The sequence below is a fragment of the Triturus cristatus genome, chromosome 6 (genome assembly GCF_964204655.1).
Source record: "Triturus cristatus chromosome 6, aTriCri1.1, whole genome shotgun sequence".
NCBI classification, from domain to species: Eukaryota; Metazoa; Chordata; class Amphibia; order Caudata; family Salamandridae; genus Triturus; species Triturus cristatus.
In genome coordinates this window covers 1,722,793,749-1,722,809,650 of record NC_140589.1, presented here as the reverse complement: position 1 = coordinate 1,722,809,650, position 15,902 = coordinate 1,722,793,749, and the positions used below count along the sequence as shown (strand labels likewise).

The 15,902-nt window shown below is 44.4% G+C and overlaps 2 protein-coding genes across 2 annotated transcripts in view; one reads left to right on the top strand and one right to left on the bottom strand.

The window, feature by feature from the left end:
• Window positions 1-9,953, bottom strand: part of IARS2 (isoleucyl-tRNA synthetase 2, mitochondrial) — a 551,921-nt gene extending 541,968 nt beyond the window's left edge. The window contains exon 1 of the mRNA XM_085612944.1: window positions 9,628-9,953. Within this exon, the coding sequence (XP_085469070.1) occupies window positions 9,628-9,819 (192 nt within the window). The 5' untranslated portion in view covers window positions 9,820-9,953. The remainder of the gene's footprint in view (window positions 1-9,627) is intronic.
• Window positions 9,954-10,043: 90 nt separating this feature from the next.
• Window positions 10,044-15,902, top strand: part of BPNT1 (3'(2'), 5'-bisphosphate nucleotidase 1) — a 217,449-nt gene continuing 211,590 nt past the window's right edge. The window contains exon 1 of the mRNA XM_085612949.1: window positions 10,044-10,322. The gene's annotated coding sequence lies outside the window, so the exon portion shown is untranslated. The remainder of the gene's footprint in view (window positions 10,323-15,902) is intronic.

The following is a 15,902-nucleotide window of genomic DNA, read 5'->3' as shown; positions in this document are numbered from 1 at the left end:
TAACACCTTTTTTTACCTTCCATGGTTTCTTGACTTTGACGAGCATGCCAACCTCAACATTGGTGTTTGCTTTAGAACCTCTCTTGTGATCATACACGCTCTTTTACACTTCGCGAGTGTCCCTGATCCTTTGTTTCACACCCTCCAAATCCAAGTTGGATGTAGTACTCTCAACTAACCACGCAGGATTCCTTTTCATTCTAGCAACTCTTCCTCTCATGATTTCAAAAGGGGTACACCCGGTCATATAATTAATAGTAGTGCGATACATCCACACAGTTTTGTGAACACGCTATTCCCAATTACCATCTTTCATACCGGCAGATTGAACAGCACCCTTGGGCACCCTGATAAAATGCTCAATCATGTAGTTCCCGCTGGGATTATACAAAGATGTAGTGCAATGTTTCTAAACTAACCTGTTAGAATAGTCCTTATACAAATTGTACACCATTGTCTGTGATAATTTGGGTAGGTATTCCTTCTTCTGTAAAAAGGGTGTCTAAAAAGGACAAGACAGCATCAGAATCAACCTTATCCACAATCTTAACAATGGGCCATCTAGAAAACACATCTATGGCAGAAATGACATACTTGGATTTATTGCTAACAGGGACCATAATGTCCACTGCAATAGGTTCCCCTGGTCCATTTGGAATGCAAGGAGTACTCATGTTGGGTCTCAAAGTTGAGGGACTGGTCAGCGTTGGCACAAATCACACAATTCCTGTGTTCAACAAATATGTCTAAAACAGGCCACCAAAAGCCATTTTTAACTGATTGTTTAGTCCTCACAATGCAACAATGGCCATCATGACGCAGTTTAACAAAAGAATCCCTTAACTCGAAAGGAGGAACAGCCTGATCAACTCTCCATAGAATCCCATTAGTCTAAGATAATTCATTACGCACTTCCCAAAAACATCTTAAATCCGTACTGAAAAGATTTTTACTGGGCCACCCATTGTTGATAAAAGACAAACACTTTTGTACAGTAGCATCCTTGGTGTATGCATCAAACCAAGTTAAACACAAAAACTATACTCTACCCTTTATATTTAAACATGTACAGTGTATCATATACTTAAATACAAGCTAAAGACACTCTGGCTAGCCAGAGTGTCTTTAGCTTGTATTTAAGTATATGATACACTGTACATGTTTAAATATAAAGGGTAGAGTATAGTTTTTGTGTTTAACTTGATTTTCCCCTGACTCTACCCACATTAGTTCTCTAGGGGTCCCCTTTGTTTATAGGGTATGCATCTAACCAAACCTGTTAATGGATTAAAGGAATGCCTTTGTCATGTACCAAAGCAATAAAAAATCATCCAAAACATTAGATATGTTCTCCTTAATTTTTAAAGGCATTCTAGACAGGAAATCTGCTGAGACATTATCCTTACCAGGAACATAAAAGATTTTATAAATAAAATCTTGATGTCTCATAGACATTCTCACAATACGTGCTGAAGCTTTGATCATGCCACCAGTAGTGAGGAGATTAACCAAAGGCTTGTGATCACTTCTGATATCGCACTGTTTGCCCTAAACAAAAGCTCTGACATTCTCTAAAGCCCACACACAGGCTAAGGCTTCCCTTTCTATTACAGAAAACCTTTGCTTCTGCAATGGCAGATTTAACATCCTTAAATTCCCTCTCACATTCAGAACACTAGTAGAATGTGGATTTATTCTTCAAAAGTTGTCTGATTTGAAACACTCTGCAAGAGAAATTCTTAATGTACTTGGGATAAAATTCTGTAGGACCAAGAAATGATCGTAGGCCCTCTTTGCTTTTGGGTGCAGGGGCAGAAAGTATAGCCATAACCAATTCAGGTTTGGGTTTCACACCATCGATGCATAACACGTGACCTAAATACATTACAGAATTTTTAGCAAAGCAACAATTAGAAAATTGTACAGTAAGGCACCTTGCGTACAGGATCTCCAACACCTTGCTCAGAATTTAATCATGTTCTTCTTTATCCTTCCCGTACAAAAGAATGTCATCCTGAAAGCATTGTACGTTATCAAGTTGCCTGAATAACGAGTGCATAAGTCTTTGGAAAACAGCCGCAGCTGATGCTAGGCCAAAAGGCATTCTTTTGTATTGATAACATGCCACAGGAGTGATAAATGCAGTAAATGTCTTGCAGTCTTCATGTAAAACAATTTGGTGGTATGCTGCAGATAGATCTATTGTTGAAAATTATTTGGCACCCTTTACAGAAGCCAGCATTTAAGAAATTGCGAGGTAAAGGAAACTGATCGATGAGAATATTGTTATTAAGGTATCTTCAGTCTATGCACAGACGAATATTACCATTAGAACGTCTGGCAAGGACAACGAGAGAAACCCATTTAGAAGATTTAGATTTTCTCTATGATATCCTCAGCGACCAAATGATCCAACTCCTTTTCCACCTCCCTCCCGACAGTAATGGGTATGTTTCTGGCTTTACATATTTTAGGACAAGCATCTTTTTTAAGAACAATATTGTGTTTAAAACCAGTTAATTTTCCAATGTATTCATTAAATACTCTGGGAAACTTATTAAGCATATCCTTTCCAGTAACTTCACCTTCTTCTAAAACCATAACAAGTTCAGGGCTGTTGAGGTCCAGCAAAATACCAAGTACACCCTGATCAAACCAACCTAAAACTGAAGGACCTTTTTTTTAAAATATACAATTTGCCTAGACTTTCAAGGTTCTTAAATCTAAAGAATAAATTGCAAAAACGTAATAAATCAATTCTTTCTCCAGAATACCCTTCAGGAGAAATATCTGGTTCTTCCAGATCTGAATCCAACTTTGTTGAAACTAAAGTATTACAAACATTTTCATTTATGATGGTGTAGGGCGAACCAGAGTCAGCATAAAATTTGAATATCCACCCCACCAATGGTCATAACACAAAGTGTTTTTTTCCCCCAGAAACACTGTTAACATTGTCAATTACCAATTACCCTATCTTTAATATTACGAACACATTTTTCATTGGGAAGTGAAGACGAATCTGCATCTTCTTCACTGTAATTACTATCTTCAACACATTTTACTTTTTGTTTCAATTGTTTTTCTTCATACCTTCGCAAAAAGTACTGTCATGCGGCAAAATGAACATTTTTGTTTTAAAGCAGGACAAAAGCAGGACAAAACTAACTATTGGCAAGGTGAGATTGGCTATCACACCTAAAAAATTTCAAAACTTCTTTAGTGCGGACTCTGGGTTTATCTTAACCTTTATCCATTAGGTTGTATTCAGTTTTAAGAGAGCTCTTAGTAGAACGTGAGCCAGCATTAACTTTGTTGACGACTTCATTATGTTTACTATCTGATTCTGCTTGTATGACTTTGGACATTTCTGCCTTCCTAACTAATGCTAGGATATGTTGAAAATTGGAATCCCCATTAACCCATAGCCTCTCTTGGATAGACGCATCATTAACATGCATAACTATTTGATCTCTGATGAGATCTTCTTGCAGGAACCAAATTGGCAACTAGAGATAAGGTTCCGAGTGCAGCTACATATTCATCGACACTTTCATTGGGTTCTTGTTTTCTGTGGAAGAATTTATATCTTACAATGGCAATGCAAACTTTAGGAGAAAAAGGTCTACCAACATCAGCTATAGCACAGTCAAATACATTTGTATCCCCTTCCTCACCCATCGCATTAGACATTTGTTGTAAAAGCTTTTAAACCTTCAGGACCAATACAATGTAAAAAGTGTGTTTTTTTTTGTTCCAGAGAAATCTTTCCATGGTCGTCTAAAGTCTCAATATAGTATTTAGAAAACGGTTTCCATTCTACCCACTTCATACACAGGACTCCTCCAGCAGGACCAAAAGATTGGGGTGGGTTTAATGATAAGTTTTGTGCACACATATTGAGTGTGTATTTATATATATATATACGCTTTGGAGAATAAGTTCCAATGGAGAAATGGAAAGCACAACAGAGGGACTAGTTCACTGTTCACAGAGAGGAAATGGTTTCAGTGTTTGAACAGTGTCCCTTCTTCACCCTCCAAGTGCACATAAAAAAAAACGGCCAATGCAAGGAAGAATAACCGGCAGGCCAATAAGATCTGCATAATCTTACCAAGGTATTTAGGCGTTGTGGAGAAAAATTAACTCAGAAGCAAGATGGAGAAGAGCGGTCCAAAGAAATCCAGGAGACTGGAGGTAGCCATTAGAAATGCTAAACGTGACAAAATCGGAGCAGGAGACGGAAACAAAATGGTGTTACGCAGCATGCAGCATGTATCCACTAGAGGGCTAACCTTCCAAGCAGAGGGAGCGTTGGTCATATAAGAAGACAGGACGTCATGACATCACACAATGGCAGGATCAGTCGCGCAGTGTTGCTCGCACATGAAGACACAGCGTCACAGCATCAGAGACAACAGAGCAAGCGCGAGCAGGTGACGTGAAATGACAATGGAAGTCGTGCGTCATTAAACTGTCAAGTATTGCTGAAATGCAGAAGACGAAGGGAAGGCATCAGTGAGTTTGGACAACCGCCATCAATCTCTCCAGAAAGGTAGCGAAACACTGGAACTAGCGGTGCGGATGCAAATGGAAGACAGCCAACGAGGAACACACAATGAAGAAGTTCGTTGGGGTGGTGTAACAGCTCGTCGCCACAATTGTAAAGTACTCCAGACGCAGGAAGATGAGTAACAAGTACTTTATTGTAGTAAATACACCACCGACAGGAAAGACCTCCAGCTCGATGTGGACCGTAACAGCAACTGTCAAGGAGCAGAGCTAGCATTCCAAAACAGAATGCAGACTTGACAGCTGCACAAGCCACATACGAGATACAAATCAACACCACAGCGGTCCTGCAACCCCCAGAGATTGCTCCTCAGGTTACAGTGCTTCATTCAAAGAGATAAGCAATGTGCACCATGGCTTCAGAGACAAGTCGTATTGTATTGCAACATTCATGTAATTTGTATAGCACTTACAACCCTTATGTGGGGCACTGAAGCTCTTGCCTACATGAGTATCATTCTACATCCTATAGGGAGTGCGGTTGGAAGTGTTATCTTTAATTTGATCCTATAAGGCCAGTGGTCTCATGTCGTGCATCATGACCACTGAGGTGTAGTTATTGTGTCATAGGAAGCAGCGCTTAGTAGTGTGATGGATGAAGTATGACAGAGAGGCACGCTGTTCATGGTTTTCAGTAAGCTGACAGCTCTGTAGGTCCATTTATAGTATTTCTTACCACATAGTCCACTTTGCTGGTTACAGCACCAGGATGGCCATTCTGAGATAATTTGTTTAAAGTTTATAGTCCTGAGAAAGCATATATTGGAGGAGGACATGGTGGAGTGATCTGCTGGGATGGACTTCGGTAATATCCTGTATCTGACTGTCTTTGTGTTAAGTCAAGAAGAGGTCAAAGTATGTAGCTTGTGACCTGAAGTAGTGGTTCTTTCAGAAGCTGTCTATTGCTTCAGTTTCCACTCTGGGTGTTGGGCTGGAGGTGCGGATAGTGTCCACTGTGTTACCCCAACTCCAAAATCTGGTTGGGGAGTGAGCAAAACACCCTTATCCCCCACTATTCTGAAGCCCCTGCTTGTAGTGTCCACTGGCAATTCTGAAAGTATGAACACCTAATCAGTCACAGGAATACAAAAGACCAATGAGCCACAGTTCCTGATAATATCCTGTTGTAATGTAATGAAGTCCAGTAGCTGTGTTGTAGAATAGGATGGTTTATTAAGATTACAGATAAAAGTCCAAGTATAGAAGATACTATTAGGTAAGCCCCACCAGGAGCAGCTTCCTTGCTGCTCAGCCCACACATTCCAACTTACACCCTCTCAACCACACCAGGCACTCCTGCATTCCATTACATCACCAAGCACTCCAGCATTCCACTGCATCACACCCATAGTGACTGAGCACCAGGGAGCAGTTAATTAAGGGAAAGGGTGCATAGTATCAATTCAAGTCACAACACATCACCTTCCCTTAGGGAAAAACAATTAACAATATATAAAACAAAGTACAATATAAATTCACATCCTCCAATATCCTAAGCAAAAGTGAAGAACATACAGGTTAAAACTAACTAATTGCAAATACATTAAAATGACACCCATCCCCTTCCCTCAGGGAAACTATTGACACAAAATATATATATTCGCACACAACGCACACACATATTGTACGCCTGACGGGAAAAAAAGTCTCAGGCAACACACTTCAGGTACAATGCAGCAAAGGGTACACAACCCTACAATGCAGCACTAGGGTACCTACCGGTACAACACAACATTTTCACACACCTGACAGGACCATACATCTCAAGCAATGGATGCTAGGATACACAACCCTATGCCAGAGTACACAACTATACAATCACTCAGCATATCACATGCCACACACCTCACAAAACCAGGGGAAAAACACTAGACCCCCAACACAAACATAGCAGTATACACCTAGGTAAGAAAATAATAATGCACTCAGACAAAACATGGTAAAAAAAATACATGGCAGCAAATTAACCATGGCTTACAACAGCATACAATTGTGCAGCAAATTCATTATGACCAAAAAAAAAAAAAATTTACAGCAAACATGTCTTGAGAGAACAGGATAGTATCTAACAATTACATTTAAAGTCTCTGGTGAGCGATCTCTCACCTGAATTCTTTTACTAAATACTGGGTGCTTGGAGACGTTACACCGTCACAGGCTTCACCAACTCAACATGTAGCAGGCCCTCTGTATACCCGCATCAAATGACAATGCTGCCAACAAGTTTTCAGTTTCCGCGCATGTCCTTGCAATTTAATTTCCTGACAAAGAGGAGCAGTAAAGCTTGATCCTCATGAAACATCCCTCATCAGTGACAGGGATGCGCATTCCAGCTGTATGTGTGGAGCCGTCCAAATTTGATTTTCCAGCAATCACCGCTACGTGCAGTCTTTACACTGATCCGCGGACTAGTTGTTGGCCTCCCAGCAGTCACCGTGGCAACAATACACGCAACCGCTGAGCAAGTTGCTAAGTGGGTGCATCACAGTGTTTACAGAATTCCTGTGGAAGAGCAGTGATGCCTAGGTCGCACCCATGCATGCTCTAGCACGTGCATACTCCGCTGGAAGACTGTAATGATGACCTTGAGGCAGCTGAGTTGAGTATCAGAGTTCTTTATTACAAATGCTTAGACCAACAACACTTTGTGTGCATCCAGCTCAGGTCCCAACAGTTTACTGAACTCAGTAATGAGAAACAAGCTAACTGCAATCAAAGGCTTGTGGAGAACATTTCAAAGTAAACACTGCACTGTGCCAAGACACGAGCACAGATTCACATATAAACATAGCGCTTTACAAAGATATGAGTGCATATAAAAACAGTATGTGCTGCATGCATAGAGCGTGCTGTTGACACACAAAACATATCATAACCCTTAAAGAAACAAAAAATTATATTACAATGGCGCCATCGCCACCCGTGGATTACTCCGATCCCATCTGCACTTCCACACGCCAGGGAAGCAACACGCGGCAGTACTCGTGGGACCTTTTGAATGCCGCATGGAATCTGCACAACTAAACGGTGAGAGGGCGCACACCCCACATCTAATGACCGGCCCGTAGCCTTTTCAAATGCCGCACCCACAGTAAAAAAACTATTGATGGACAGAATGCAGAACAATGTCATACATTCACCCCAGTACAGAGATCTGGGCCTAAATCCATTGTTTTTTTGCTCACCATGCCATTCCAGTTTGGACCCAACCATATGCAAATCATTCTTGACCCTGTGCCCAATGGGAACAGTCCAGCCCGAACTGCCAGGCCAGGTCCTCCCTGGACTGGAAACAAGCATCCTAGGACCGGTTTCGGGGTTTCACCCGTCTTCAGCCAGGATAGCTTGATTCCAGTGGCATAGAGAGCATTGGACTCACGTCTGAGCATACCCATCCCACTCGGGGTGACAAATGAAAAAAGAACTATTGATGGACAGAATGCAGAACAATGTCATACATTCACCCCAGTACAGAGATCTGGGCCTAAATCCATCGTTTTTTTGCTCACCATGCCATTCCAGTTTGGACCCAGCCATATGCAAATCAGTCTTGACCTAGGATGCTTGATTCCGTTCAAGGGAAGACATGGCTTGGCAGTTCGGGCTGGACTGTTCCCATGAGGCACAGGGTCAAGACTGATTTGCATATGGCCATGTCTGAACTGGGGTGGCGTGGTGAGCAAAATAACGATGGATTAAACCCAGATCTGTGACTGGGGGTGAATCTTTTGCCAATGTGCAACATTCCCTCCATCATCTTTTGTGTTTTGCTGTTCGCCCTATGTGGGAAGGGTATGCCCAGACGTGGGTCCCGTGCTCACTACGCCACTTGAGTCAAGCTATCCTGGCTGAAATGGGGTGAAACCCCGAAACCGGTCCTAGGATGCTTGATTCCGGTCCAGGGAAGACATGGCTTGCCAGTTCGGGCTGGACTGTTCCCTTGAGGCACAGGGTCAAGACTGATTTGCATATGGCCATGTCTGAACTGGGGTGGCGTGGTGAGCAAAATAACGATGGATTAAACCCAGATCTGTGCCTGGGGGTGAATGTTTTGCCAATGTGCAACATTCCCTCCATCATCTTGTGTGTTTTGCACCCACAGTAAGGCTCCAGCACGCGTTTCAACACACCATTAATGACCATTCACTTCTGCAGGCAGTGTCCTCCACACATGGCCTTTTCAAATTGCGTACTAATGGTAACAGGGGACACGAGTTCCCAAAGTATAGAATTACGCACTCCAAATGCATCAGGGCTCTAATAAAACAAATAATACTGCAGCTTACTGGCACAAGAGTCAATATACTCAGAATCACTAAACTGTGCAAGGCTTAGTCATTCTGCTTCACATGCTGAATCGCATGTTTTCCTTCAATGTCGGCACTGCCGTCACACTTGCTTGCCTGATACCCTGCATTTCTGTAAAAAAAAAAAAAGACATGTGCATTTCCTTCAAAACGAATGTTTGCCGGTTCCTTGACATAGTAATACTTGACACTGCCAGATCAAATGCAAACAGATCCTTGAGGGGGGGGAGGGGAGAGAAGGGGGAGGAGAGAGGAAAGGAGGGGGGAGGGGAGAAAGGAGATAGGGCGCCTGCTGGGCCCCGGGCAGCCTCAGTTTCTCCAGTGGTTCTCAACTTAGTTTCATACGCGTAGTTTGTCCTCTAAATCGTGGCCACTGTTGTAAAGGTAAGGAAGTCCATATAGCCGTATAATAGGTAGTAAACGAAGATTTATTAAGACATAAAAGTTACAGGTTATTGAGATTGTAAGTTTCAGGTAAATAGCATATAGCGGATAGCCCCATAAGGAGCAGCCTCCTTGCTGCTCAGCCCACACACTCCAACTGACACTCTCCACCTCACTAGACACTCAAGCGTTCCATAACATCACCAAGCACTCCAGCATTCCACTAGATCACCAAGCACTCCCGCTCTCATCCTGGCTGAGCAGCAGGGTAGGTGTTAGAAAAGGATGCATAGCAACGACTCGCCACAACATATCCCCTTTAAGCCCCGCTTAAAGACATGTGCCACATCCCTGATATGCTCACCTCCTGGATCTGCAGCTCGCTGTTCGTCTGTTGATCGCCGGACAACCTAGCTGGGAAGTTAGTTTGGGGCAGGAGCACGGTGTCCCGGTAGCGGCCATTCTCAGCCGGCTGCTCACCCGCCAAGCTCCGCGTACTTGGCCTCCCAATGTGCAGCACCCGAGGACGCCCCCACCTAAGCAGAGCGCACAGCATCTTTCTCACCAAGTAAGGCAGCGAAGGGCATGGAAGCCTGACTGCAACACTTCCGCCCAAACTACGGTACGCAGAATGCGATCTACTGGTCGTATGCTGGGACAATCTTCTCTCGCTGCTAACACGGACTTCGCGAATTTTTGACAGTTGCTTTGCCTTTCAGACGAGTAACTCTAGTAAACGCATGCGCATGGATCCGTTCACTGCACATGTGCGTGACGATTAGACAAATGACAGAGGTAAACTGCAACGCTGGATGAAGAAGGGACGAGAGTGTAAAATGAAAGCCGTCAATACTCTAAATCTCTTACCTTTTAAATCAAACCTCCTTGCATGTTACTCTACCGGTATTCCTGAGCTTGAAAGTGGATTGAGGCAAATCCACAGCAGTTTATACCGTATTCATTCGTGCATTCATGATCCATATGAAATGGAGGCAATTAATCAAGGAAAGGAAGAAGCATAGTGAGAGAAGCAGATATGAAAAAATAAAAAGATAGTAGGTAAGACACAACACTATAAGAGTTGTCCCAAAAATAGAACAACAAATATTTTGGTATATCACGGAGTAAAACCTTTTACTAAAATGAAAAGTAAAGTTTATTCTTAAAAGTTAGTCAAGTAACGGTTGGAAAAAAGTGTAACTTCTACAAATAACTCTTGCTGCTTTGCGGTTTCTTTGCAGGAATGTTTATGTGCCTCTTTAAGTGTTCCCAGACGAGCTTTGGAAAAAGCATGGGTGTGTGAAAGGACCTTTATAGTAATTGCATATGTTGCTAAAGGTGTAGGTCTTATGTGTTGGGTGCTGTGATGCAAGAGCGTGGTGTAGGCAGCTGGGAAGGTATATTCTATACCAAAGTGAGGTATAGTGTGGATAGAGTCCAGTGGAACCCAAAACGTAGGCAGAGGTAAAGTAGCTAGCACCTCACTCTCTATTTATGGTAGTGTGGTCAAGCAGTAAGGCTTATCAGAGGACATCGTTAAGCATTTGTTGTACACAGTCAGCAAATGAATTCAAACACTCAGAGACTGAACTTCAGACCATTTGATTTTGTATAAAAATATTCTTTTAGTTATTTTATTTTCTAGAACCAAGCAAGCCTGGCACAGGTAAGCAATACATACTTTACAGTAGTAATGCAGTTGTAACAGAGTTTGGATTGCAATTGTATATGCACTTTGTTTTGATTACAGTCCAGCAAAATGCAATGCTTTGGAAATACAGTACATATACTTTGTATAGGCATTTTAGTAAAATAAGCAGTAGATTACTTTGCAGATTACTATTCTTACACAGTATGGTATACCTGGATATTGCACTGTGGCATTTCCTGTAAACAGGTGATTAAAACGTTTTTGTTATTTCGTACAATTTTAAAAGGATTTCTTAGTTTTTCCAACTCCATACTTACAAACTTGCTATAGAAAAACAGTCAATGTTATCCTATGGAGGAAAATAGTGTTATCCATTAACAGGTAAGTACTTTGTTGTGAGAGTTGGTATTCTGGGGTTAGACTCATGGGTCCCCCATGGTCAAGGATACACCACCAGCGGCACTAGGGTGGCCGGGTGCAGAGTGCTGAGGCCCAATGTTATCCAATGGGGGTTGGTGGCTGCTGACCAGCAGGCCACTGGGTTGTGGGAGCAAAGCTCCAGGACTTAAGCTCAGGGCAAATGGGGGTTTAGGCCAGCACAGAATGTGCACCCTCAGAGGCACTGGGGCGGCCGGGTGCAGAGTGTTGTTTTGGCTTTGGCTGCCCTTACGCTTTCAAAGGGGAGTCTCCGGTTTGCAAACGCACTGCAGGTTCAGGGACGAAGGTCTTTTGGGTGTGACCACCACCTGGAGATGTAAGTTGGGATGCTGGGGGCTGGTTAGGAACTGTCGGTTGGGCCACCCAAGGCCCTGGGCGCTTCGGGTGCAAGGGTGTCTTTTATGGTCGGATCTTCTTACCAGCTCCTGGTCGCGGTTGGGGGGACCTTCCTGTTTGAGGCAGGTCAGGGGTCACTGGATCTCGGGTCAGGATCGCCAGGGAGACCTCCTCTTGGTGTTGGGCCACTCGAACTCGGGTCGTGGGTGTCGGGTGCAGACTTGCAGATCGTGCCGGAGCTGGAGTCTGTTGGTGAACAAGTCCGGTGTTCACGGGAGACAGAGTCTTTTCTTTTAAAGGCAGGCCAGGTCCTCAGGGTTCTTGAGGCTGCTGGCTGCAGGACACACCAGGGTTTCGCTTCTGCAGGTTCAAGATGGGGACAGGCCAGTATGGCTGGGGCCAAGTCAGTAGGCGTCCTCCTCTTGTTAGCTTAGGCATGACTGTTCGGTCCTTCTTCTTATTTTCTTCTTCTGGTTTCTTGTCTGAGGAAGCAAGGTTCAGGGGTGCCCCTAAATAGGGGTGTTACAGGTAAGTAAAAGGTTGGGACCAATGGGTCCCTTCCCTGGGGTGTGTACACCCACTATTATGCCAACCTCCAGTGGGAGGGGGCATAAGCCTTTCCCCTGGTTGGCTGGGTCCTCCCATCTGCAAGATGGCGGGGACTGAGAGTTGTGCTTCACCTCACCTCCCCAACCTGATGGGTGGAGTTGGGAGAGAGGTAGGCAAACCTCTCTTACTCACTTGTTTTTCCCGCTGGTTCTTCCACCCAAAGTGGGGTCAGAACCAGTGGGGACCAGTTGCTGAAAGCAGCAAGTGGTCTGGGGAAGCTCAGAAAGGCGGCAAGCCTTTAAAGCTTCCCCTTCATGGACGCTGCCTATCCTGGGGGAGGAGGCTTGGCACCTCGTCCCAAGATGTGCATTGTTTCAGGCCCTTGAGAGCAGGAGGCTCTTGACCCACGGTTCCAGAAACATGTCTGGTGGTGGCAGCTGAAAGCAGCCGCTCAGCCTGGACACTAGTGGTAGGTCGTTTTTCAGGGGGCATCTCTAAGATGCCCTCTGTGCGCATTTTTCATTAAATCCCACACTGGCATCAGTGTGGGTTTAATGTGCTGAGAAGCTTGATACCAAACTTCTCAGTTTTCAGTGTAGCCATTATGGTGCTGTGGAGTTCGTAATGACAAGCTCCCAGCACCATATACTCTTAATGGCAGCACTGCACTTACAATGTCTAAGAATGGACTTAGACACTTTAGGGGTACAGGGCTCATGCACCTGTACCTGTACCCTCACCACTGGTATAGGGCACCCAGCTAGAGGGGTGACTAATCTTTGCCAGGGAAGTGGGTTGTAGGCATGGCACACACGTGCAATGTTGACTCTTCACTTTGTTTTGCACCAAGACACGCAGCCTGCTAAGGAAAGGTACAGGACCTCTAAGAGTGGCACAGTAAGTGCTGCAGCCCTTAGAGTCCTTCCCTTGTCACAGTGCCCTGGGTACCTGTGTTACCATTCACCATGGACTGACCTGTGGCCAGAGATGCCAATTGGGTTTTGTTTTCAATGCAGTTTTAGGGAAAGAACATAGACCCTGGGTTCCTGATTGGCAGGAGCCCAGGGCACACTTATTTAAAGCACATCAGCAGTTCAGCAAAAAGTGGGGGCTACATGCAGAAAGAGGGCACTTTCTCACACAGGGTGACTGCTTTTTGCTGACGCGCTTGTTCTCATATCTTGCTTCTAGTGTTTATTCTTGAAAGGGGCTGCGAGTACGCATACAAAAGTGCGACTAATAATAAAATGTATGTCGCACCTGCGTGTGACACCGGGAGTGTAACAATGATAAAGGCTAGGCGGTGTTACTGGTTTGTGGGTTTATTAATGTTCACGAGCAACGTGTATCAAAGAAAGGGTTCTGGGTCTCTCTCGCTCTCTCTCCTCTTCCTTGGTAAGACCGATGTCTTCTTCTCCTTCTCCCGGGTTCTCGTCTGGTGATAGGCCTCCGACGGATATAAAAGGAAGGGAGAGCGACTAATTTTAGTGCATTGCTCTTTTTTTATAAGGGTTGGAGGGGGGAAAAGGTAGTGAGGAGTCACCGGGGTCCGCCACCAATCAAACAGTCGGTGCAAGAGGAACTCTGTGAGTGAGTCGAGTACCCCGTTAAATAAATGAAAGAAGCCCCGTGACCTCCCCGACAATAGCTCTCAGAAAGAAAACTACCTCCCTCCCCGTGATGATACCAAGCCCAGGATCCGGCCCCGTACCTTTCCCAGCCACGCTCCTCTGGGCGCGTGGCAGGGCGAGACGCCGTGTAGGTGGCCTCCTGGCTCTGCAACTCTCTCGTCTCCTCCGCTTCCGACCTCCGAGTCCCGTCCTCTGTTCTTCGTCTCACTTTCCGTCTCCTTCACTCCTCGCTCTCCGGCTCCGTCTCCTCCGTGGGCTTTCGCGCCGTTCTCCTCGCTGACATCCGCCTTACTGGGGCCGATTGCAGCGGATTGGTGCGCTGTCGGCGACGTCAGAGGGGGTGTCTCCGCCGCCGCGGTGAGCCAACCTGCATTAAAGGGGCCGCCAGCATCCTGCAGACGAGGTGGAAATGTATAGTCAATGAGGATTTTCTCGACTCCCTCCTCTTCTCCCGTGGCTAGGCGACAATGTAATAGCTGACTGTTATGCACGGGGAATGACATTATATATGTTCAATATGTATTGTGCGCATGGAAGGCTTAGAAGGGAGATTTAAGACCATGCTGTTGGGATTAATGTCAGTCACAACTCGGATGCCAAGTTGAAATGCTGTCTACATTCGAATGGAATAAAGGAGAAGCTTTTTGTACCTCTTCGTGTTTTTGTTTCTTTTCGTCTTAGGGAACGTGTCATTAGCAATGCTCATGAGGGTTATCTGGGTATTTAATGTACCAGGAGGCGAATTAGGGAGGATTTCTGGTGGCCTGGTGTGGACACCAACGTGGAACATCAAGTAAGGTCATGTCTCATATGTGCCTCTAGTGATAAATCTGCTAGGGCGCTCATTGCGAACTTTCATCCTGTTGAATTTCCAGATGGTTCTTGGAGGAAAATTGGAGTGGACATTGTTGCGCCATTTGCAGTGATTCGAAGACAAGAATCTTTTGGAATAGATCTTGTGAATTATATTTCCAAGTGGCTTGAAATTAAAATGGTTAGGGAGGTTACGTCGGAAAGTGTTTGTTGAGTTTCTGGACAAGGTGTTCCCCAAGAAATTGTGACAGACATTGGGACCCAGTTCACAAGTAATTACATCAAGATGTATCTAGTAAGGTGTGGGGTTGTGAATAGGAACATTTCTGTTTTCCATCCCAAATCAAATGGTGAGGTGGAAAGGTTCAACTGTGTATTCAAAGACGCTATTCAACTGTCTGTCAAAGGAGGTTTGGATTGGAGAAAAGCATTGCAGGCTATGTTACTAGCGTATAGGACGACCCCTAACTGTAACCTTTGTAAGTCCATTTGAATTGTTAAGGGGACGCAAACCAAACACTAGCTTAATTCCACAGCAGTTGAGAGGTAAGAGAAATGGAGTTGATATTGCTGAGGTGGATTTTAAAGAGATCAGTAGGAAGATGGAAGTATACAAACAGAAAATGAAGAACACTTTGGAAAATAGAAGAGGCATGCCAGGCAAGCAGGATGTCAAGATTGGAGATTTCATTTAAAAAAAAAAAAAAAAGGGAAGAATGTGGGTAAGGATCTATTACGTTGATCAGATCCCACCCAAGTAATTGAAGTGGTTAGGAATGCAGTGCGTGTGGAACGGGGAAGTGTGTGGAATTTTAACAGAGTTTCTGTGTGCGAGGGGCCGGTGCTATCTCAGGTTAACAAGGATGATGGAGGCAATGTATTTTTAGATGTCTGGAATGGAGATCCTAGTGTAGAGGGTGACATTGCGAGATCTTTACCTATGGCTGACATTCCCAATGACTTGACGGTGATGTCAAGGCAGGCAAGTGGTGGCAGAGCACATGCTATGCCTACGAAGTACCAAGATTATGTTCTAAAGTTTTAATATCATTAAGCAATATAAATGTTCATTATAAAAGAGGGGAGATGTGTTGGGTGCTGTGATGCACGAGCACGGTGACTCTCCTTTTTGCTGACTGGCTCGTGCTCACATATCTTGCTTGTAGTGTTTATTCTTGAAGAGATCAGAGTGTGCATATGCACAAGAGTGCGACTTGTGGT